Consider the following 24,203-nt stretch of genomic DNA (forward strand, 5'->3'; position numbering starts at 1 on the left):
TGTAGGTCCCGTTCCTTCTCCAGGTAATGGAAGAAATAAGCAGGTCCTCTAAGCTGATGAATAGTGTCATGTCAGCATCAAATGGGAACCTAGTCAGGCCTGGGGAGGATTCCAGAGAGCTACTTTGAGGCACTGACTTTACATAGAAGAATCAGGAGGCTGGATCCAGGCAGGCCAATCCAACAAGAGATTAGAGGGCTAGAGGTCCCAGCAGAGGGAACTGACTGGGCAGGAAACAGCTTGATACTTGATGAGAGTAGTGTGGGAGTTCCTTGGGAAGAGCGGGGCAGAACAGGAGTCAGTCTGGGAAAAGCTGATGTCTGAAACCAAACAGCAGGCATGTTTTAAACTCATGAGTAGCAGTTAAAACTCATGTAAGAGAGCACTAATGGTCATAAATACTTGGGTCTCAGCCTAATTATCTTTGCGGACTAGTGTGCCTGTCAAGCAAGGTTTTGCACCATGAGAATTGAGAGGTTAAGCAAGAATGGATAGATGATTGAATGGGGGTGGGTGTTGCTCCTGCCTCCTCATAGCTTGCAACCGTAGAACACCCACGTGGAGAGTATTCTGCATGTCCAAGGTTGGATTCTCTTTCCACCAATTTTTTGCTGATGGAGTTCTAGCTTTGGTCTCTGTCTTGGCAGAGTACCACTTAGCACTACTACAGATTCCTTGGGCTTCATGTTCCTAACCCCCTGCATCAACCTAACCCCCTGCATCACCCTAACCCCCTGTATCACCCTAATGCCCTGCATCACCCTAACCCCCTGCATCACCCTAACCCCCTGCATCATCTTGCTTCTGAATTAGCTCACCCTTTACTTCCCCTCTCCTCAATAAAGGGGAAAACTCTAGAGTGAGGCATTCTTTAGATCCTGAGCAAGAAAACAGAGGTCCCCTTAAGAGAGGTATCTGTTCTGTTACCCACAAATTGATGAGCTACTTGGAAATTTAGTTGATCCCTTTCTTAGCTGTGCTTTTAGTTTCCCTGAAGCCATATTGACTGGTTTTAGGCCACAACCTGGGTGATAAAGACAGTGCAGCCAGTGTTTTGATGTCATAACTAGTAGGGACCCTTTAGGCTGAGAAAGAGGTATCAGCATAGAAGCCTAGGGCTAATTAGATTATCCTTTACTGTTTAATGGGGCATATTAGCTACTGACCCATTGCTGAATAAAACAGATACTGGAAACATTTTTAACTAACATCATTCCTCTTAAAAACTGCAACTTGGCCTTTACATAGGTTCTGGAGTTGATCTGTTTTGTATGTTCAGCCTCTTAACAATAGAGGGGAAGTTATGGTTTTATTTGTATTTCTCCCTGCACAGATACACACACACACACACACACACTCACACACACACACACACACTCACACAAACACACACTCTCTCTCACATACACACACACACACACACACACACTCTCTCTCTCTCTCTCTCTCTCTCTCTCTCTCTCTCTCTCTCTCACACACACACACACACACACACACACACACACACACACAAAAAATACTCACTCACACTCCTTCTGTTCCTCTTAAGGGCCCCAGGATTGTAACCTAAATGATCCTTACTTTCTGTAGGGTACAAACTGTGGCTTTGGTAATTGGCCTTGATTGTAGAGTTTAGAGGGCTAGGAACATGGTAATTCTAGCCTCTGGTACTCTGTTCAGAAATGTGCACAGCCCAGCACAGAACTCTTTATAGCATGTTAGTTCATTTTAAGAAATGTTAAACGTTTGTGGGATCTCGTTGTTCTTTTCTTCCTCTGTGTGTATGATTTATTTTGTAGGAATATAAATCAAAACACATTCCTGGAACTTATGATGTCTTTAAGATATTTTTGTTGTGCTTATCCTAAAAGTATAGAATATTCTGTATACCAGAGCTAATGACAACAGATGCTTTAGCATTTGTGTGTTAAAACAATGGCCACTGGGCAGACAGCTGCCAAACATCTTGCAATTAATCTGATACACACATTGGCTTTCATATTCTTTTTCTTCCAGAACAAATGCCCTGAGGTAGAAGAGTTGGTCTTCAGCCACTTTGTGATCTGTAATGACACACAGGAGACACTGCGGTTTGGCCAGGTGGATACTGATGAAAACATTCTCCTGGCGAGCCTCCATAGTCACCAGTACAGCTGGCGTTCTCACAAATCCCCACAGGTATTTGAGAGTCAGCTTACAAGAGTCATTGTTCAGATTGGGGTTTGTTTTCTCTGCAGTTATGTCTGTGTGTGTGGCACCTGATGGAGACCCAGGAGTGCTCACTGGCCATGCTCCCTGGGAAGTGTGGGTGCTGCTGGGGAAAGCGACAGGCCTTGAGAGCAGAGATCTTGTCCTGTGCTGGGCCAACATGCTGTACTTCTGTGCTTTGCTTTCCCATCTCCAGAATGGGGATGACACAGCCGCTGCTCTGTGTAAGGCACTAGCCTGGTGCTTGGTGTAGGTGCAGACCACTTACTCAGAGTTTCTCTGCTCATGCTTTGTCAATAGCAAAGGCAGAAGTCACAGTAGAGATCATGCAGTGACCACAATGACAAACTTCGCCCTGGGGAGCACTGAGAAAAGACATAGCAAAGGATGTCTGTTTTCCAAGCGGTATAATTCCATTTTCCTGTCACTTTAGATGGGGATAATTAGAAAGATGTGCCCTACAGGGATAGTCTACAGATGAATTAAATGCAAAGATGTGGTCTTAAATAAGAAAAAGAAATGTATTTCTAAAACTCTGGGTAATAAGCTATTATCTGCTTGTGATTAAAAGCGGGTCATTCAATTAGAGAGCTAGTTTTCCCATGTGGTCATGGACCAGCTTCAGACTCTGTTCCACCTCAGACTCCACCTCCTCTCTTTTCTCATCTGTACCCCAAGAGCTAGATTCCTGTCTTTTAGTTATGTTGAGATTTTTTTCATATGAAATCACCCCATTGTTGTCAGAAAATTTGGAAATGTAGATACAATGAAATATTCTTTATTTAAATATCTTAATTTTAAATCAAATTAATTTAACGGGTCATTAAAACTCTAAGCTTTTGTAATACAGGTTCTCATTTTAAAGATTTGTTTTTGGGGTTGGGGATTTAGCTCAGTGGTAGAGCGCTTGCCTAGGAAGCGCAAGGCCCTGGGTTCGGTCCCCAGCTCCGGGAAAAAAAGAACAAAAAAAAAAAAAGATTTGTTTTTACAGTGTGTGGGAGTGGCTAGGGTCAGGGTGTACAGGTGCCCACAGCTGCTAAACTGCAGGATCCCTGGGCATGAGCCCCAACAGAGACGCTGGGACCCAATCACAGAAGTGCAGTGCATGCTCTTAACCACTGAACTGTCTCTTTTAATACAATTTCTTCAAAAGCCTCTCACACAACATGATCTTGCACTCATAATTTTACTCTGAATCACAAAAGTTTTAATTATCCTCAGGAAACTTCCCCATGTTAGTGTTCATTTCCCTGTGTGACATGAGGCACTGTGTTTGTTTCTTCTGTTATTTTTTTTATTAGTCACAAAAGTAGAAGCGTGTACATACACACGGGCACACGCATGCGCACACGCTCGCCCCGTATGCAGGCAAACCCAACCACAGTCGCACTAACTATGTTACCCTTTAAACCTTTTAGAGGCTTCCATGGTCACTACATCCCAGCAATGCACTACCAGTGACAAGAATTACACCTCAGTAAATACAATAATGTGTGGCTGTATACTCTAATAGCCACACACAGCCAGCCACAGGGCTCAGCCCACCCTCTGCAGAGTCACCACCAGGAGCTGAACACTGGAACTCTTCTGGGAAGACTGGTCCTAAGACATGGCTCAGGGCTGTGAGGACATGCAGCTCCTCAGTAGAGGAGAGGTCAGTGAGAAACAAGAATGGATGGCCACTGTCACCCCTGCACCTGTGGGACCATGAGCAAAGGCTTGAAACCCTGGTAACCCTAAATGGGATGGTCGGTGTTTCGCCCAACTCCCAGGAAACCAGAGCCTTCACTAGCCACACCCCAAGTCCCTCCACAGGTACAGGACTTGACCACAATAGGCTTAAGACAGATCCCCATTATAATGAGGTACCTAAAGGCCTGAAGGCTTAGCCAATGAACTTTCCTTCCCAGACACTCCTCCCTGCAAAAGGTATTTAATCTCAAGACCACCCTGAGAAGTGGAGTACGGTTTTACTCATCCACTTTCCGCCATGACAATAAACGTCTTAAAACATGGACTGTCTCTTTTCATCGGGGTGCCATAGAAGCCCTTTGCCTACAGAGCTGTCGCTAATCTCTCCTAGAAGGCTTCTCTGTGCTAGCAGCAGCCACCAAACCAAACCCCACCCCCACCCCCCCCCCACCCCCCACCCCTGTGGGACCATCTGGAGCTTTCCCCCTCAGCCCCTGGCTATATCTAGCCCGACAGCCCCCACTCCATTATCAGTCCTTCTGCATCATCCAGTGGAGCCTGGATGCCCAAGAGCCTGAGAAGCCCCCAGCTTCCTGCAGGGATCCCTGAACCAGCCAGGGCGTGCTATTTGCTGCTCTCAGACTGCACTTTCCCACCCAGAAGGGGAATGGTATCTGCTAGGCAGCAGCATGGGGTAAGCGCTGTCAAACTTCCTGTGTCCTGCCTCCCCAGCCGCCGAGCCCAGTGGCAGAGCGGAGGCAGGACCCCATTAAACCTCATGTACCCTTGTTCATCCCCCACCCCACCCCACCCTCCCAGCCACCTCCCCACCCCCCCACCCCCCCACCCCCGCTGAGGACCAAACCCAGGGCCTTGTGCTTGCTAGGCAAGCACTCTACCCTGAGCTAAATCCCCAACCCCTGTTCCTATTGTTTTAATGCTTTTAAAAAACTACTACTTTATTTTCACAACATCTCTATGTAGTTTGTTGCCATATTATTTTTATTTTTTATTGGTTATTTTGTTTACATTTCAAATGTTATCCCCCTTCCCAGTTTCCCCTCCAAAAGCCTGCCCCTAAAAGGGTGTTCCCTCACCTACCCACCCACTCCCTCCCACCTCCCTGCCCTGACATTCCCCTATAGTGGGACATCAAGCCTCCACAGGACCAAGGGGCTCCCCTCCCATTAATGCCAGACAATGCTGTCCTCTGCTACATATGCAGCTGGAGCCATGGGTCCCTCCATGTGTACTCTTTGGCTGGTGGTTTAGTCCCTGGGAGCTCTGGGGGGTCTGGTTGGTTGATCTTGTTGTTCTTCCCAGAGGTTGTAAACCCCTCCAGCTCCTTCAGTCTTTGTCTTAACTCCTCAGTTGGGGTCTCCATTCTCAGTTCCATGTTTAGCTGTGAGCATCCAGGTCTGTATTGGTCAGGCTCTTACCTTTTATTGGCTTATTAGTTTATGTATGCACTTTTATATCCACAATCCTATCTTCTTTCCCTGTATTTTAGCAGCACGATTCATCTGTTAAACTAGCCAATCTGTGAGGTTTTAAGAAGAGCTCAGAAATCTCTGATACAGTTGACCTAAAGCCAAAGTAATAGAGGACTGTTGGTCCAAATATAAAACCCTTGCAGAGTTTTCACTATTACCAAACTTCTGTAATTTTTAATGTATATAAATTGTTTGTATAAAACATTGTCTTTAACTCGGTGTGATGGTGCACCTGTAATCCCAGCACTCAGAAAGTTGAGGAAGGGGGATCAAAGAATTCAAACTGTCCTCTATCACATAGTGAGCTCAAGGCCAAGCTGAGCTAACGTGAAGCCCTGTCTCAGCCCCATGCCTACCAAAAGAAAAAAGAAAAAGAAAACTTTGCATTTAATAAATCAGACTCCCTTAGAAGAAAATGTTGACTTTTTTGTTTTTGTGCATGCCGAAATGCATTTTAAGACCTTCAAAGCCAGAGGCCTTAACAGGCCCAAAGGTTCCTCATGGAATTCCCAACACCCCCAACAGCACACACTGCTATGCTCTAATGAGAGCTTACATCTGAGGATCAGAAAAACCAACCACTTAACTTCAGGCTGCACCTGGAACTCGTCACAGTGAGCAAAATGTTCCTTTTTCCAGATCCCGAGTCATATCCTGAACTGCCCAGCATGTTTGGTTTTAGGAACATTTGTGTATGCATGTTTATGCAACCTTGGGCATTAGTCAATTCATAGTCTCAGGAAGGATTTCTAAAGTTCATGGAACTTAACTCCACTAAACAATGCAGCTTATATTGCAGAGATCAAGAAAGTGGCAGCAACACCTGGAAAGGTTTCAGAAGGTCAGGGTCTCTTAGAACCACACAGAAGGTTGCTAACAACATTGAGTCCCAGTAGGATAAGAAGTAACAGGGACACAACCAGTTCCAGAAATCTGAAGCTCAGAAACCTTTTAGAATTGAGAAGCCATAAACTCTCCTTATACTTTCTAACACATGCTAGGAGGCAGAATCACTTAAAATGTTGGACATTCCACAACAATTCCTTGCCTAGGGATTGCAAAAAGAATTGCAAAGGAAGAGTGGGACTGTTTTCTGGGGAATCGTTGAGCATATTCAGCTGCACAGAATCAGATGCCGCCACTAAGGACTTGTAAATAATTTGAGCTCAGCCCCAGATATGTTGGCTAACCACAGTAACCATCAAGGAGTTGGTCTTCAGAGAGGTATTTCATATCATGCAGAGTTGAATCTAGATCCTAGAAGTGTAAGTATATGGCATCCTCCCAGAATATGAGCAAGTGTATAGAGCTCAGAGATAAGGGAAGCCCTGTTTGTTTTAGCCCAGCCAGATAGAGCAGCACCTTCACAACTGTAGGGCTCTGTATGGGCTACCATACATCACTTCCTCTCTGCTCTAGCACTTTGGTTAATCTGCCCTTGAAATGGGAAAACCTCTGCTTTGTATGTAAGAGTTTATACTTTTTACTTTCAGATGGCACAGTTTATGAATTATGCACATATTTAGAGATGTAGAATTCCAACTATCACTGAGTTCGTTTATCTTACTATAAAGATCTATTTTTATTTCATATGTAAGAGTGTTTTGTGCACATGTCTGTATGTGCACCATTGTGAGTGCCTAGTGCCTACAGAAGTCAGAAGAGGATTCTGGATGTACCATGTGTGACTGGAGTGAAGGATGGTTATGTGCTGGAACCTTGCTAGGCCTCTGCAAGAGCAGCCAGTCAGTGTCCTCTCCTGAGCCGCTGCTTAAGCCCTGCCATCACTTAATTTTAGTAATTAAATCAAAACAATATAAAAAAACAAGGGGGGGGTTAGGGATTTAGTGTGTGGTTAGAGCGCTGCCTAGGAAGCTTAAGGCCCTGGTTCGGTCCCAGCTCCAAAAAAAAGAACCAAAAAAAAAAAAAAAACAAGGGGGCGGGGCTCTAGAGAGTATATCTAAAATAACAAAAATTTCTCTATAATGAATGTAAAAGTAGTTTATAACTTCATGGAAATCGCACATCTCTTAAATTGTAAATGTAGCTAGATAACTTTATTTTGAAAACCAGCAGAGCATCTTGCAAATATTCAGTAAACAGACATAATACCAAAAATATAAACCCTACATTAAAGGTGAGGTTAGCAACTGTTCTGTAAAGGAGCAGGTAGGCAGTAAGGTAGCTAATGAGTTAGGCCTCCATAGCCTTACAAGTGGTGTTGCAGCTTCTCATCCTGCAGAGCACAGTAGAGTTCACAAAGGGAGGGGGAGGCTGCATTCCAGTGACACAGTATTTATAGATGAAGTTCTAATTTCATTCTACTTTCACATGTGTTGAATTGCCCTTTTGACTTTATTTTTCAAAATTATAATTGTAAAGATTCTGACTGGAGCAGAACTGATCAGTAGTTAAGAGCATTTGTCGCTCCTACAGAAAACTAGGTTCAATTCCCAGCACTCAAATGATGGCTAACTACCACCTGTAACTCCAGGTCCAGAGAATCCAGTGCCCTCTTTTGAACTTCTTGGGCACCCAGTATGCACATGGTGCATAGGCATACTTGTGAGCAAAACATTCACACATAAAATAAAAAGGAGTAAATCTAGTTTTTAATTTTTTAATAAAATCTTTTTTAAAGTCAATTTTTAAAATGTAAAAGCTATCCAAAAATGCCCAGTTTGCCCATAAGCCCGTGTACCAATCCTTGCTTCAGGTTCTGTGGCTAATAGATTTCAATAGGTAAAGGTTTGCTTCATGGCTCTCCTCACCTTGACCTTTGTGGTATTCCCATCACTTCACTGCTTGGCAAAAAAAAAAATCTCAAAACCATAAGAAACGATAACAGTCCCAGTGTAAGTCATGCACTAAATGTGTTTGTCAAGTAACAGTAAAGTATTTGTACCCAGTCAGTGTAAGAGCTTTAGAAAGTTCTCCAGTTCCCTTTTGAGATGCAGAACTATTCAAGGTGAAATCTGATCACTTTTCCTTTTTTTTTTTTTTTTTAAAGAAAACAGTGTGTTTTAAGGACAAGGGTATCTTATAATTCCAGCGAATTGTCCATGTTGTGAACTGGCCTGAAAGTCCTCTTGTTGTCACTCTTTCCAAGGGCATTCACACCATGTGTGTGTTCACATGGATCCAGAGAAGGGACAGACTTCTTACTGCTGCAGTCACAACTTAAAAACAAAAACGGCAGGAAAAGATTCTGGGTTAACACTGATGTTTGTTAAGTGTTCTCTGTGCGCACACATGGATTAGAGCTAGTTTTGTTAATGGTGCTGGGGGTTGTGAAGTTTCTTTAAAAAGATCAAATGGAACAAGATTTTTTAATGAATTCTTCGAGAACGTCATTTATATATACAATAAATTATTCACCCCACCCTCAACTCCTCCTGAATCCTACACACATACATCCCCCTTCCACTCCCGTGTGCATGTGTGTGTGTGTCTGTGTGTGTATGTCCCTCTTACACAAATTGCTAATGGAATTAGAACTCCTTTTTTAGAGTTGCTTGGGTAAGAAGCTTCAAAGCATTAAAATAAGCGTCCATAAACTTGACTCCATTAAACTTGACTCCATAATTTCTTAGTAATTTCATGTTAGGAGAAGATGTAAAGATTTACATAAAATATTCATCACAACTTTAAAAACACTGAAAGAGTGAAAGATACCAAAATGTTTACTTTTAAGGAGATATAGTAAAGTAAAATCTAGCAAGTCTATATGATGATCAATAGATTGCAGAATTTTTAAAATATTTATATAGAAAATATAAATAGTAAATGTGTCCTAAACCAAGAAATGAATTTAAATTCTAGATGTAGAATGTCATTCTCACACTATAAGAACAAATGCACAAAAAATATTGAAAAAGCTATGACAGTGCAGTGTTAAACATCAAGGCCTCGTGTCATGTCCTTACAGGGCCTTCTGTCATTATTTCTCTCTGCCTTAAATCATCTCCTGTCTTCCTATTCATATTTTAATTGGTGTGGTTAGTCTCTTCTGATGTGTTGTATGTATTAAGTATAAACAGTCTCCTAAGGAATGCATTCCAACTGAAAAGGAAAGCGTCCCTAAGCCAGTGGCCTGCGAGGAGAGGTGGTGGTCCAGACACACGGACTAAGATATTTGAGAGCTACAAGGCATGGGAGGAGAACTTACCTAATTTGGTGCCAGTGTAGAGTCTGTGTGGAACTGCCGAAGGGGAACCCGGCTACAAGAGCTCTGATATGCTGTTCTAAGCACTTAATAGAGTTGAGAACATCTATACCAGACTGCATAGAGGTTGCCATGGAGAGCATACCACACAAAGCCTGGGAGATACACACATAAACAGCATATCATGGTCAAGGAAGTTCAATATTATTTCATTGTAATTCAGGGATAAAGTGGCAGGTCATGCTCAAGAGACATGTCCTTAAAAATGGGTTGGTGTACTAGCAGGCTTCAGTTCTAACTGGACACAAGGTAGAGGCATCAGAGAGGAAGGAGCCTCAGCTGAGGAAATGCCTGCATGAGCTCCAGCTGTGGGGCATTTTCTCAATCAGTGATTAAGGGTCTAGCCCATGGTGGGTGGGGCCATCCCTAGGCTGCAAGTACTGGGTTCCATAAGAAAGCAGCTGAGCAAACATTGTGAAGCAAGCCAATAAGCAGCACCCTCCATGGCCGCTGCATCAGCTCCTGCTTCCAGGTTCCTGCTGTTTGAGTTCCTGTCCTCACTTTCTCTAATGACGAGCTATGATCAGGACATGTAAGTAGAACAAACCCTTTTCTCCCCAACTTGCTTTTTGGTCATAGTGTTTCTTTGCAGTGACAGAAACCCTAACAAAGACAGTCGGCCATATTTTGTGATATAAATATTCCTGCAGTAGCTGACGTCGAGCTGTCAGTGTTTTAACAACCTGTTAGAAATTTCTGGCTATTTGGGGACTGGTTTTCATAATCAATTATGAGCCAATGTCAACTTAACAGTATCTGGCGGGAAGCAGTGGGCAGCTGTGGGGCAATGTAGATAGAGAAATACCACAGTTGCACACGTTTGGTAGATGTTTCTGGTATTGTTGAGGAACTAGACGAGGGGAGAACACACACAGAAAGTAGTTTGTAAAGGGCACCTACATACGTAAAAGAAACCTTACTAAAGCTCAAAACACACATTGCACCTCACACAATAATAGTAGGAGATTTCAACACCCCACTCTCACCAATGGACAGATCATGGAAACAGAAATTAAACAGAGACGTAGACAGACTAAGAGAAGTCATGAGCCAAATGGACTTAACGGATATTTATAGAACGTTCTACCCTAAAGCAAAAGGATATACCTTCTTCTCAGCTCCTCATGGTACTTTCTCCAAAATTGACCATATAATTGGTCAAAAAACAGGCCTCAACAGATACAGAAAGATAGAAATAATCCCATGCGTGCTATCGGACCACCACGGCCTAAAGCTGGTCTTCAATAACAATAAGGGAAGAATGCCCACATATACGTGGAAACTGAACAATGCTCTACTCAATGATAACCTGGTCAAGGAAGAAATAAAGAAAGAAATTAAAAACTTTTTAGAATTTAATGAAAATGAAGGTACAACATACCCAAACTTATGGGACACAATGAAAGCTGTGCTAAGAGGAAAACTCATAGCACTGAGTGCCTGCAGAAAGAAACAGGAAAGAGCATATGTCAGCAGCTTGACAGCACACCTAAAAGCTCTAGAACAAAAAGAAGCAAATACACCCAGGAGGAGTAGAAGGCAGGAAATAATCAAACTCAGAGCTGAAATCAACCAAGTAGAAACAAAAAGGACCATAGAAAGAATCAACAGAACCAAGAGTTGGTTCTTTGAGAAAATCAACAAGATAGAAAAACCCTTAGCCAGAATAACGAGAGGACACAGAGTGTGTGTCCAAACTAACAAAATCAGAAATGAAAAGGGAGACATAACTACAGAATCACAGGAAATTCAAAAATCATCAGATCTTACTATAAAAGCCTATATTCAACAAAACTTGAAAATCTACAGGAAATGGACAATTTCCTAGACAGATACCAGGTACCGAAGTTAAATCAGGAACAGATAAACCAGTTAAACAACCCCATAACCCTAAGGAAATAGAAGCAGTCATTAAAGGTCCCAACCAAAAGAGCCCAGGTCCAGACTGGTTTAGTGCAGAATTCTATCAGACCTTCATAGAAGACCTCATACCAATATTATCCAAACTATTCCACAAAATTGAAACAGATGGAGCACTACCGAATTCCTTCTATGAAGCCACAATTACTCTTATACCTAAACCACACAAAGACCCAACAAAGAAAGAGAACTTCAGACCAATTTCCCTTATGAACATTGACGCAAAAATACTCAACAAAATTCTGGCAAACCGAATCCAAGAGCACATCAAAACAATCATCCACCATGATCAAGTAGGCTGCATCCCAGGCATGCAGGGATGGTTTAATATCACGGAAAACCATCAACGTGATCCATTATATAAACAAACTGAAAGAACAAAACCACATGATCCATTTCATTAGATGCTGAAAGCATTTGACAAAATTCAACACCCCTTCATGATAAAAGTCCTGGAAAGAATAGGAATCCAAGGCCCATACCTAAACGTAGTAAAAGCCATATACAGCAAACCAGTGGCTAACATTAAACTAAATGGAGAGAAACTTGAAGCAATCCCACTAAAATCAGGGACTAGACAAGGCTGCCCACTCTCTCCCTACTTATTCAATATAGTTCTTGAAGTTCTAGCCAGAGCAATCAGACAACAAAAGGAGATCAAGGGGATACAGATCGGAAAAGAAGAAGTCAAAATATCACTATTTGCAGATGATATGATAGTATATTTAAGTGATGCCAAAAGTTCCACCAGAGAACTACTAAAGCTGATAAACAACTTCAGCAAAGTGGCTGGGTATAAAATTAACTCAAATAAATCAGTAGCCTTCCTCTACACAAAAGAGAAACAAGCCGAGAAAGAAATTAGGGAAACGACACCCTTCATAATAGACCCAAATAATATAAAATACCTCGTGTGACTTTAACCAAGCAAGTAAAAGATCTGTACAATAAGAACTTCAAGACACTGAAGAAAGAAATTGAAGAAGACCTCAGAAGGTGGAAAGATCTCCCATGCTCAAGGATTATAGCAGGATTAATATAGTAAAATGGCCCATTTTACCAAAAAAGCGATCCACAGATTCAATGCAATCCCCATCAAAATACCAATCCAATTCTTCAAAGAGTTAGACAGAACAATTTGCAAATTCATCTGAATAACAAAAAACCCAGGATAGCTAAAACTATCCTCAACAATAAAAGGACTTCTCAGGGGGAATCACTATCCCTGAACTCAAGCAGTATTACAGAGCAATAGTGATAAAAACTGCATGGTATTGGTACAGAGACAGACAGATAGACCAATGGAACAGAATTGAAGACCCAGAAATGAACCCACACACCTATGGTCACTTGATTTTTGACAAAGGAGCCAAATCCATCCAATGGAAAAAAGATAGCATTTTCAGCAAATGGTGCTGGTTCAACTGGAGGTCAACATGTAGAAGAATGCAGATCGATCCATGCTTATCACCCTGTACAAAGCTTAAGTCCAAGTGGATCAAGGACCTCCACATCAAACCAGACACACTCAAACTAATAGAAGAAAAACTAGGAGCATCTGGAACACATGGGCACTGGAAAAATTTCCTGAACAAAACACCCATGGCTTATGCTCTAAGATCAAGAATCGACAAATGGGATCTCATAAAAAACTACAAAGCTTCTGTATGAAGCAAAGGACACTGTGGTTAGGACAAAACGGCAACCAACAGATTGGGAAAAGATCTTTACCAATCCCACAACAGATAGAGGCCTTATATCCAAAATATACAAAGAACTCAAAAAAGTTAGACCGAGGGAGACAACAACTTATTAAAAATGGGGTTCAGAGCTAAAACAAAGAATTCACAGCTGAGGAATGCCTAATGGCTGAGAAACACCCAAAGAAATGTTCAACATCTTTTAGTCATCAGGGAAATGCAATCAAAAACAACCTTGAGATTTCACCTCACACCAGTGAGAATGGCTAAGATCAAAAACTCAGGTGACAGCAAATGCTGGCGAGGATGTGGAGAAAGAGGAACACTCCTCCATTGTTGGTGGGATTGCAGTCTGGTACAACCATTCTGGAAATCAGTCTGGAGGTTATTCAGAAAATTGGACATTAAACTGCCTGAGGATCCAGCTATCCCTCTATTGGGCATATACCCAAAAGATGCCCCAACATATAAAAAAGACACGTGTTCCACTATGTTCATCGCAGCCTTATTTATAATAGCCAGAAGCTGGAAAGAACCCAGATGCCCTTCAACAGAGGAATGGATACAGAAAATGTGGTACATCTACACAATGGAATATTACTCAGCTATCAAAAACAACGAGTTTATGAAATTTGTAGGCAAATGGTTGGAACTGGAAAATATCATCCTGAGTGAGCTAACCCAATCACAGAAAGACATACATGGTATGCACTCATTGATAAGTGGCTATTAGCCCAAATGCCTGAATTACCCTAGATGCCTAGAACAAATGAAACTCAAGACGGATGATCAAAAAGTGAATGCTTCACTCCTTCTTTAAAAGGGGAACAAGAATACCCTTGGCAGGGAAGAGAGAGGCAAAGATTAAAACGGAGACTGAAGGAACACCCATTAAGAGCCTGCCCCACATGTGGCCCATACATATACAGCCACCCAATTAGACAAGATGGATGAAGCAAAGAAGTGCAGACCGACAGGAGCCGGATGTAGATCGATCCTGAGAGACACAGCCAGAATACAGCAAATACAGAGGCGAATGCCAGCAGCAAACCACTGAACTGAGAATAGGAACCCCGTTGAAGGAATCAGAGAAAGAACTGGAAGAGCTTGAAGGGGCTCGAGACCCCATATGTACAACAATGCCAAGCAACCAGAGCTTCCAGGGACTAAGCCACTACCTAAAGACTATACATGGACTGACCCTGGACTCTGACCTCATGGGTAGCAATGAATATCCTAGTAAGAGCACCAGTGGAAGGGGAAGCCCTGGGTCCTGCTAAGACTGAACCCCCAGTGAACTAGACTGTTGGGCGGAGGGCAGCAATGGGGGGAGGATGAGAAGGGGAACACCCATAAGGAAGGGTAGGGGGGAGGGGGATGTTTGCTCAGAAACCGGAAAGGGAAACAATTCCTAAAATGTATATAAGAAATATTCAAGTTAATAAAAAAAAAAAAAAAAAAAAAAAGAAAGTAGTTTGTACACTGCTGCATGTGCTAAGGCTGGGAAAGATGGCGGTGCCTGAGCTCTGGCAGAGCAGAGGACATATTTACCAAGTGCATAAGAAACTGATTGCTTGGTAAATTGCAGCTATAAATTCTGAACAGTGCTAAAATCTGCCTAAGGACCCTGGGTTCTAAACAAAGTTTGGGAAGAAGTCAAAACTAAGCTACCAATCTGCAGAGGTCATTCTGCTCTCTGGTCATGACTTTTCCCTGAAGGCAAATGTAGCCATGGCAATGCAGGGCAGCCTCGTCTTTCTAGCCAGAGACCAGCACTGCTAAAGAATGAAGAGAGAACCCTGAAAAGGAGTGAATCCATAAAAATGGACCATAATATGTATAAAGTTGGCTCAACTTTCTCATGAGTGACACATGTGCTGTAAGACTTCAAGCACCTTCCATCTCAAACTGAACTGAACTCTCTCCCACCCAGGTATGAGAGTCTTCTGTACGACTCTAAATTAATTACTCCAAAATCAGCACTCTTTAGAATCCACGGCCTCTATAGCATACCGTTTACAGTGTTACATGATATAACTGTAGTAGATCAGAAGGTCACCTCAGAGATCTAAGGCAGAAAAGGAAAGCTACTCGTTTCCAACCCACAGGGATCCAGATGTTGGCTTTAATCAGACATAAACTTTAAAGCAGCTGTCATAGTGAAGGGTTTTACAGATACAGGTCAGGTTATGAAGTGGTGAGTTTTTAATTAATCCTGGGTGGGCCTAATTTCATCAGGTAAGTGCCTAGAGAGGCCCAGAGCCTCTGTCAGAGTCTGCCAACCATGTAGGAGCAAACTGTTGCACCGTGACGCCTATGTGTAGGAGGCAGCGGGGCATTGAGTGTGCTGTGTGAGCCAACCTGGAAGTGGCTGCCAGCACCAGCCAGCGTAAGGCCAGAGCCTCAGCATCAGGCCAGCACTGGAGCAGGCTCAGAAGTCGATTCTCCGAGTGAGAGTGCAGCTGACACCTTATCTAGTCTTGTTGCACGAAGACTGGCCGACCCGCTGCCTCATCAGTCAGCAGGAAGATACTGAATGGAAAGCGTCTACTCTGAAGGAGAAGAGAGCTCTAAGTGATTAGGATCCAGAGACGTCTGAGAAATCTTCAAAGTGTGCAGCATGTGAGCAACTACAATTCCTAAATGAGAGGAGACAGTAAAAGAAAAGGAAGCATTAATCCTGGAAACAACTGAACAACTGCCCCCCGGCCCCAAAATGTTATAAAGATTGATATTCACAGACTCAACAGCTCAGAGGAACTCCGAACACACTTGGATATCAGCTACTAGCAAGCAAGCTGGAGAGTGACAGCAACCACAGAGAAGGCCATTTGGATGCCGTGTGAGAGGTTCAGGTCGGCTGGGTTTCAGTATGAGCATGGGGACAGCAGTCTTGTTTGACCTGGGCCTTCAGGTGACAGCTGCTTATAAAAGAGGCTGAAGACAAGACTTGACTTTTGAGACACAAGTGTGCCTGGAAGCAAAGAAGCCCTAAACACCAGTTGGACACCCTGAGATGTAGGTTGCTTTGGAGTGCCAGAAAAACACTGTATGGGGGAAATGCAGACTTGAAACATGAAATACCAAGTTCCATTCCTAAGAAAATAAAGAAACACCCGTTTCTTCATTTCTCAGCACTTTAGCTTTCTCCTCTGCCCAACTGAAAGATTATTGTGGGTAACGCAGAAAGACACACATGGATATAGACACACACACACACACACTATACATATATACACATATATATATACATACACACATATATATACATACATATACACACACACATATATACATATACATACATATATATAATAACTATTACTAGAGAACTCTGCAGTCTATAATCATAGCTTCTTTCCCACCTCAGCCCAATTAACTTCTAGGCCGTCTTAGTTGGGGTTCCCACTGATGTGATAAAACACCATGGCCAAAAGCACTTAGGTTTTATACAGCTCTCAGCTGAAGGGAGTCAGGGTCAAGCTCCAGGCAGGAATGTGGAGGCAGGAACTGAAGCAGGAGCCATGGAGAAACACTGACTATTGATTGCTCCTCCTGGCTTGCTCAGTTTGTTCTCTCATACACCCCAGAGCCCCCCTGCCCAGGAGCAGCAGCACCCACGTGGATCCTCCCGTGTCAGTTACTAATCAAGCTTTCAGAGGCATTTTCTCAGTTGAGGTTCCCTCCTCTCAGGAGAGTCTAGCTGCTGACAAGATGACAAGCTATGCAGCACAGATGACTGTTGAACGGGCACATTCAGAAGTAAAGTTGGCAGTGCGACACAACAGCCTCCAAAACAGTGGCCCCCAACCTGTGGGCTCTGGTCCCTCTGGCAAACCTCTATCTCCAAAAATATTTACATTATGATTCATAACAATAGCAACAGTTATAGCTATGAAGTAGCAATGAAGATAATTTTATGGTTGGGGGCGTCACTACAACATAAGGAACTATATTAAAAGGTCACAGCATGAGCTAGAGAGATGGGTTCAATTCCTAGCACCCACATGGTGGCTCACAACTTTCTATAAGTTCTGTTTCAGGGGATCCAACACCCTCACACTGACATGCATGCAATCAAACACCAATGTGCATTAAAATAGGAAGAAAGGAAGGTAGGTAGGTAGGAAGGAAGGTAGGTCACAGAATTAGGAAGGTTGAGCACTACTGCTCTAGAAGTCAGATTTGTCTTATCCCCAATATCTAGGCAGAAGTGGGCTGGCTAACAAATCCCAAAGTAAGTGCTAAGAGAACCAGACCTTTGGTACCCAGTGCTACTTACAGGACAGTATGTTATAAGGCCATAGGCTAAAGAGAACCCCGGTAGATGCCCCTCTGCTGACAGGAAGCATGCAGGGTCTGCTGACGTACAGAAATTCTGAAATCCCACCAGCCAGATGATAGACATGTCTTGACGTTTAGTCCATACTCTTACGTTGGGAAGGAATGCTGCTTGGTTCATAATAAAGACTCAAGCTTCTGCACCATCCATCATTTTCTATAGAAGTCATCTCTGTACTTTGTCTTTTCTTAGCTTGCTTTCTCCTTGAAGAGTTTTGAAAGTCCGAAGACCCTTTATTTTGTACTCGCTTTCTTCTCTTTGAATCTAAGGTGACAGTAGCCCTGACAATTTAATCCTTTTAACAGCTTTATGGGTCTCTCATTTATTTCATTGAAGATCACTTTATTAGCAAAATCAGACCCACAAATCTTTTCAAGATAAGCCCTTCTGAAGTCTGCTGACATTGCTGAAGGACACTGCACTTTAGTAGTTCCGAGTCCATTTCGTTTGACACCAGTTTCAATATGCGTGAGGCCCTAACCAAGAATATTATAGGCACACACTCTGTCATCTCTAGACCTGTCCTACATTGACTTTAGTCTGGAAGCCATTACTTCATTTAATGTCATTTTCCATTTGATAAAGCTGGGCACTTTCTCAACTAGCAAACTCTGGCCTCCTTTATCTAAGGATGGTTCCTTAATCCTATGCATCCCTCCCAGATTTCAGCACAAGCTGGAGGTGAAGCTGGGAGGAGCTTCAGCACTGTCTGGAAAGCTATCTAGATCCTTTGGTTTGTTAGACCTTTGGCTACTTTCCATGACACAGTAGGTAACAGTGTTGATGGGGAACTTCCTGACGCTTCTGAACAAATAGCCCTTTTCATTGTCCTCAGCTCAGCCTCTGATGGGATACCATGTTTCTGGTCATCTTCTCTTTGAAGCTTCTTAGGTATCCACTAATACTTTCTTGTGTCTTTATAGATTTTTCTTTTCTGTTCCAGTTCCCTGCCTACATCTTGGGCTTTTGTTACAAGAGCACCAGTTTATAAATAACAAAATCTTAGTTGTCTATGGTATCTATAAAATTATCACAAAAAACTTGAGTACCTAGAATAGTAATAATGAGGAGGAGGAGGGTGGTGGTGATGATGATGATGGTGGTGGTGATGGTGATGATCATGAGGAGGAAGAGGAGGAGGTGGTGGTGGTAGTGGTCGTGGTCGTAGTTGTTGTCGTCAATGGGTTTTGTTGAGTGAGGAATTTCAGAACCTGATTGATAGTTAAAACTCAAGGTCTGAAAAGATTGAAATTAAGGCATCAGCTAGAGCTGCAGTCCAGCCCCCAGAACGGCCATACTCATGTGCTCCTGGTAGGAGGTTTCAGGTGCTCACTGCAAGCATCTTTCCCCAGAGTTGCTTGTGTATTCTCTTGATGTGGCAGCTGGGTTCCCCTAGGTCAAGGAATCCAACACAAAATGAGGCAGAAGCCAATGTTTATGCTTAGAAGTTATTATCATTTCTGTTATGTCCCAGGGGTAAAACACGAATCAGTCCTGTCTAATGTGGAAACAATTACACAAAGAAACATAATAAGAAGCAGGCATCATTGGGCTGTCTTAGAAATTAGCTTGCAGAGGCTTACTGGCTAGCCAGTCTAACCAATTAGTAAGCCCCAGGCACAAGAGACCTTATCCCAAGAAGATAAAGTGGGGAACAATGCAAGAAGTCACACAACACTGACATCTGACTTCCTAACACACACAGGAACACCAATAAAAGGGAGTGTCTAGCTGGGTAGAATTATCACCATTGAAGTAATTATTTAATCTCAATCAGGGGGTTCTACTCCACCCTTGACCATTCAGTTCCCAGATAAAATCATAACCTTTACATTTATAAGTCTTTAAAGCAGTAGAGCTGGGGCACAGATCTACCCTCTATGCTACTATGTCTATTTCCCTGCCAATAACCCCAAGATATGACTTGCCATGTTCCATCTGAGCTGCTCTTACTCTGACTGGCCAGCCCTCATGGCCAGTTCTCACAATTCCTTACACCATGGTGTCTCCTCTCCCCATTCCTCTTCTTCCTCATGTTCCTCTCCTCAGACCCCAAACTCTGGGCAATGAAGCCCCACCTACTTCTCTCCTGCCTAATTATAGGCTGTAGCTGCGAGTATCTTTATTCAACCAACAGTTTTAAATTAAGGATGTATGTGAGGATTCCCTCATCCCTGAGACAACCAGATCTTGAGGACCAGTATTTAGCGTTACAACACTAGCAAAAGACCACACCTCAGCATAATCACTATTCTTAGATGTCATGGGGAGATTGTGTGATGCAAGAACCAAAGAGACTGCTGTATTGGACATTTAGGACATTATTGATAGCTTTATGGCTGAAAGAAAGCTCTTCGTTGGAAAGATAAAGATAGATACCACACTCTCTCTATTAAGCCGGGAAATGAACTGAAAGTATGAAAGTGAAGAAGATAAGCCTGGAGTTTTTGTTTGGTTAGCTTCGTGGTTTTGTTCTTTAAAAAAAAAAAAAATTGGATATTAGATACAAAAATCACAAGGCCAGAAAGAATTTTTAAATAAATGTAAGCATGCTCATATGAAAATACATTGCAGAGAGATTGATAATAGCAAATAGAGAAAGAACTATTGATGACATAAAAAGACTTAGTAAAAAGGAAATTTCAAATGTTAACGACTGGTTGACTTTGGATGGGAAGAAGTCCACAGCGGATTCCTGTTGTTGCTCACCAAAGCACACCACACATCACACTTTAAGCTCCTGATCTTGAGTACTGTTAGAGGGGTTATAGGAACCCCCAGCTTTCTCTATTCAGTAAGCATCTACTGAAGGCCTGTCGCAAAACATGACTACCACCGTTATGGCCTCCTTTCTTGTCCACCTTTCACTCCAATTTACCTGCCTCTCTGACCTCAGAGGAGGCCCCTCTAATTTGTAGTTGGCCACAAATCTTCTGTGTAGGCTCTTTGCCAGCTTAATTTTGTGACATGCTCTGCCCAATGATTCTAAGAGTTCTTATCTGAGGTACAAGTTCAAGAACTCTTATTCTTCACATGGCTAAATTGTGTTATCCTAGGTGGTTTTCTCCATACTGTATAGATTTTTTAAATCTGATATGTATACACACACACACCCGCACACACACACACACACCATCACTACAGCCAGACTCTTGACCAAGAATGGCTGCTGGTCCTCCCCATCCCTGCTGTTCTGCTCACAGGTGCTACAGACCAGGCATATGCTTCAAGTGGAGACAATCTCTAGGCCCAAGTGTGTGCACAGTTTCTCACACTCTTATTTAACCTAAGTTTATTCTGTAAAAATTCTTATTATTTTTCATAAACTAAATCTGGATAGAATACTTACTGAGTAGTGCATACTTATAATAAATACACATTAAATGTGCCACATGCTGTCTTTCTCTGTAATCATGGAAATCATGCCCCAGAAGTCTGCCGTGTCACCCTTGTTGTTTAGGGCACAGCTGTCTGCAACTAGCAAGTCCACTTGGGAAGGAAGGATTTTATGCCTTGCTCCGCAGTGACAGTAACAAGATTCTTTTTATTGTTGCTGACATCAAGATAGCTAAAATCAACAGTGAGGTAAACACTTCTTGGAACCATCTGGCAAGGATTTTAATCCAAAGTATTCTGTAAACATTGATTCTATTTGAGAACCAGGAACTACTGTCCAGTTCTGTCAATTGCTTCCTTGCTTCATTTTTCAAGGCAAGCAGAAGAGCTGAAGGAGATCTCTACCCTTGGTCTCTTGGCTTTTCCTTTCTTCACGTATCTTACTTCCCTCAGGAAAGTCATATTACTCTGCCAGACCTTCCAGTGCCTTCCAAACTCACCTATAGGACTAACTGAGAGCAGAGTGGGTTCCATCACTAAGTATCTAGCCAAGATGGAATTCCCTCGCTTCCTTAAATTACACACTGGAGTTTGAGGCTGAGCTTCTTTCCCTGTGCGCGCGCGTTTCTCCTTAAGAATCAGCTGCACTGCAGCCTCTCCTATCTTTATAAGAGATTGCCACGATAGGGCTGTGGTAGGGCACTTCCTCCCATCCAGAGCCCCTCTCTGGAGTTTTCTGCAAACCTGACTGGGAAGGTTGACTGGGGGTTATTCTAGCTGTGAGGTTCAGAGAGGAATGGCTGCTGGGAATGCTTATGGTCTCTCTGCCCCTCCCCTAGCAGTAAATTCTAGATGTTGAAATGTAGCTTTGAAGACTTCATGCTAGAGATTCCCTAAGCTTCTTACAAGGCTTCCCACAGGCCAGTATTCTGCAAATGTGAGTGTTCTCAGCTCTCGGTGTCTAAACATAAAGGTTCTTCACAGGGCTAATTGTAAATGGGAAGTTCAATGCAGTGTGATTGGAGAAAAGCTGCACAGCTGGGCTGTTGAAGCATAGTATTTTGCCATTTTTAATTTATGGTAAATACCAATTAGGAATGTTACAAGGACCTCAGCACATATATCATGATTGTTTTTAATTATAACCCATTTTCATGAACCTGTGTGACACACATTAGCCAAGACAATGGCATACTGTTACACTTCGGCACTTCTGATCATCTCTGTACTTTTAATTATTCCCAGGATATTGAAGAACTTATTATTTAAAGGTTAGAATAATGCCCAAGATATGAACAAACCCAGTGAGTTTCAGACACTAGGAATGTTGGATGACTTCACAGTTATGAAATTATTTCATTTCTCATGATAATTCTTGACTTGCCAAGTTAGTGAATTTTTAAGAACTCTGAGAGCAGATTTTAAGATAAATGTGAACTAACCCATTCTTGTGGAGTCAGGGGCTTCCCTCCAGGCATCAGTTCATGTTTGACTTGCCTGGCTCCCATTTGGGGACAAAATGAGTTAGGACAAGGGCTTAGCACATTCCCTCCCTGGGAAAGAAAAACCAAGTGCACAACTCGGAGCGGCAGTTGCCATGGATACTTCAACCTTTATAAAAATGTTTTCTCTGTATGGCAACACAACTTAGTTCAGGAAAATAAAGAATTTTTTATTTCTTTTCTGTCTATCTGTTGCCTTCTTTTTTCTTCTAACTAAAAGTTTAGAGATAACAATTTTAGTTGACCAAATTATCATAATGATCAAAAATAAATTAAATTCTCAAAGAGCCTCTCAGTCTTTTCTTAGGACATGTGTTGGCATGCCTCCTAAATTAAATTTTGCTGATGTCTCTTACATTTGAGAGTAACTTTAAAAAAGTTCAGTTCTAACTTTGGATAGGTTTCTTCCTCATTTGCACTTATGTATAGTCACAACAGATCTGTAAACAAACACAAGCTGACAGTTTTGATTCACAAGCCAAGAGGATTTATGCAGTTTATCTGAATGCCCATCAGAGGGCCTCTCCAGTTTATCTTCTTGGCGTCTGTTTCTGAGCTCTCCTAGATTATCCTTTATCAAATCTAGCCTGCATACTCTACAAATTCATACTTCTAAGGAATTACAGCCAGCCAAGTTCATGAGAACCATCGACTGTCAAGCTGTCCAGAGAGTGTCTGTGTGCGTCTCAGCAACACTGAGAGTGTTAGTATAATGCCGTTAAAAGATAAGGCGCGCCATTGCTTTACTGACTAATTACGAGGGAGAGGAATCCTCCTCACCTATTTACACATTTACAGGCACATCACACAGAACTTAACACAGCCCTCTCTTTCATAAAATCCTTCTCCATCATTGCAAAAATATGAGCTGTGTATTTATATCTGATATCATTATCAAGTATACAAAATGCCAGTAATGATAATTATAATTAATGAACAAGCTTACTTATTGAACCTTTTTATTAAAAAAAAAAAATTCCCTGAATTTGTCTCCCCTGACCTCCAGCATTTAAAATCGATTGCTCTTTGAAGCAGAGGGTACCTGTGAGATAGCCCTTGTTAAACAGGTAGTGTTGCTGCTGTCCCTGCTGTCCCTGCTGCTTCCTGTAATATTCCAGAGACTCATCCTGCCCAATAAAAGTCCTTGAACAGATTTCACACACAAATATGTTAAAATAGTGATTATTCTAGAGTGCTCGGTAGAAAAGTGTGGTGTTGAACATTGTAACTTACCCCTGGAAGTCCAGATGACCATTATAAACTTAGGATGGAGTGGTACAGCACACCAAACTCTTCTGAGGACTTTTGGTAAAATATGTGGGCAACATTATGTCCTTCAGCCAAGCATGCTCATTGTTTCGGCACTTCTGCCTTCCATGCTTTGGTCGCTCGTGTTTATTGATTGAAGGTTTCCAGGGGGAGTGGCACTGGCTGACCGAGGCTTGGCTGCTCTGACCCTTCCTTTCTTTACCAGGCCTTCTTGCTAACCCGTACATCTCCACATCCCCAGGTGTCTGTACGCACACCTCTTGACTGCCCAGAAGTAGGATTTGCCTTCTTAAAATAGGCACTTCATTCCATTGGCAGGCTCTATTTGGAATATGAACAAAACTATTAGAAGAAAGGACACTAAAGATTTCGCAACATAAAATTAATTTGCTGAACTATGTGGGCAGAAAATATGAGTTTGAATCCATTGCCTGCCACTTTTATGACTTATCTTTGTTTCTCATGCAGCCAGTATGCTCTGTAGGCATGGATCTTATACAGAGATCCCCGTGCCTC

At 42.4% G+C, this 24,203-nt stretch overlaps 1 protein-coding gene across 1 annotated transcript in view; it reads left to right on the top strand.

Moving 5' to 3' along the window:
* Nucleotides 1-24,203, top strand: part of Vps13b (vacuolar protein sorting 13 homolog B) — a 543,994-nt gene that overhangs the window by 446,387 nt on the left and 73,404 nt on the right. The window contains exon 43 of the mRNA XM_032914442.1: nucleotides 2,017-2,178. Within this exon, the coding sequence (XP_032770333.1) occupies nucleotides 2,017-2,178 (162 nt within the window). The remainder of the gene's footprint in view (nucleotides 1-2,016; nucleotides 2,179-24,203) is intronic.

The sequence above is a fragment of the Rattus rattus genome, chromosome 1 (assembly GCF_011064425.1).
Source record: "Rattus rattus isolate New Zealand chromosome 1, Rrattus_CSIRO_v1, whole genome shotgun sequence".
Lineage (NCBI taxonomy): Eukaryota > Metazoa > Chordata > Mammalia > Rodentia > Muridae > Rattus > Rattus rattus.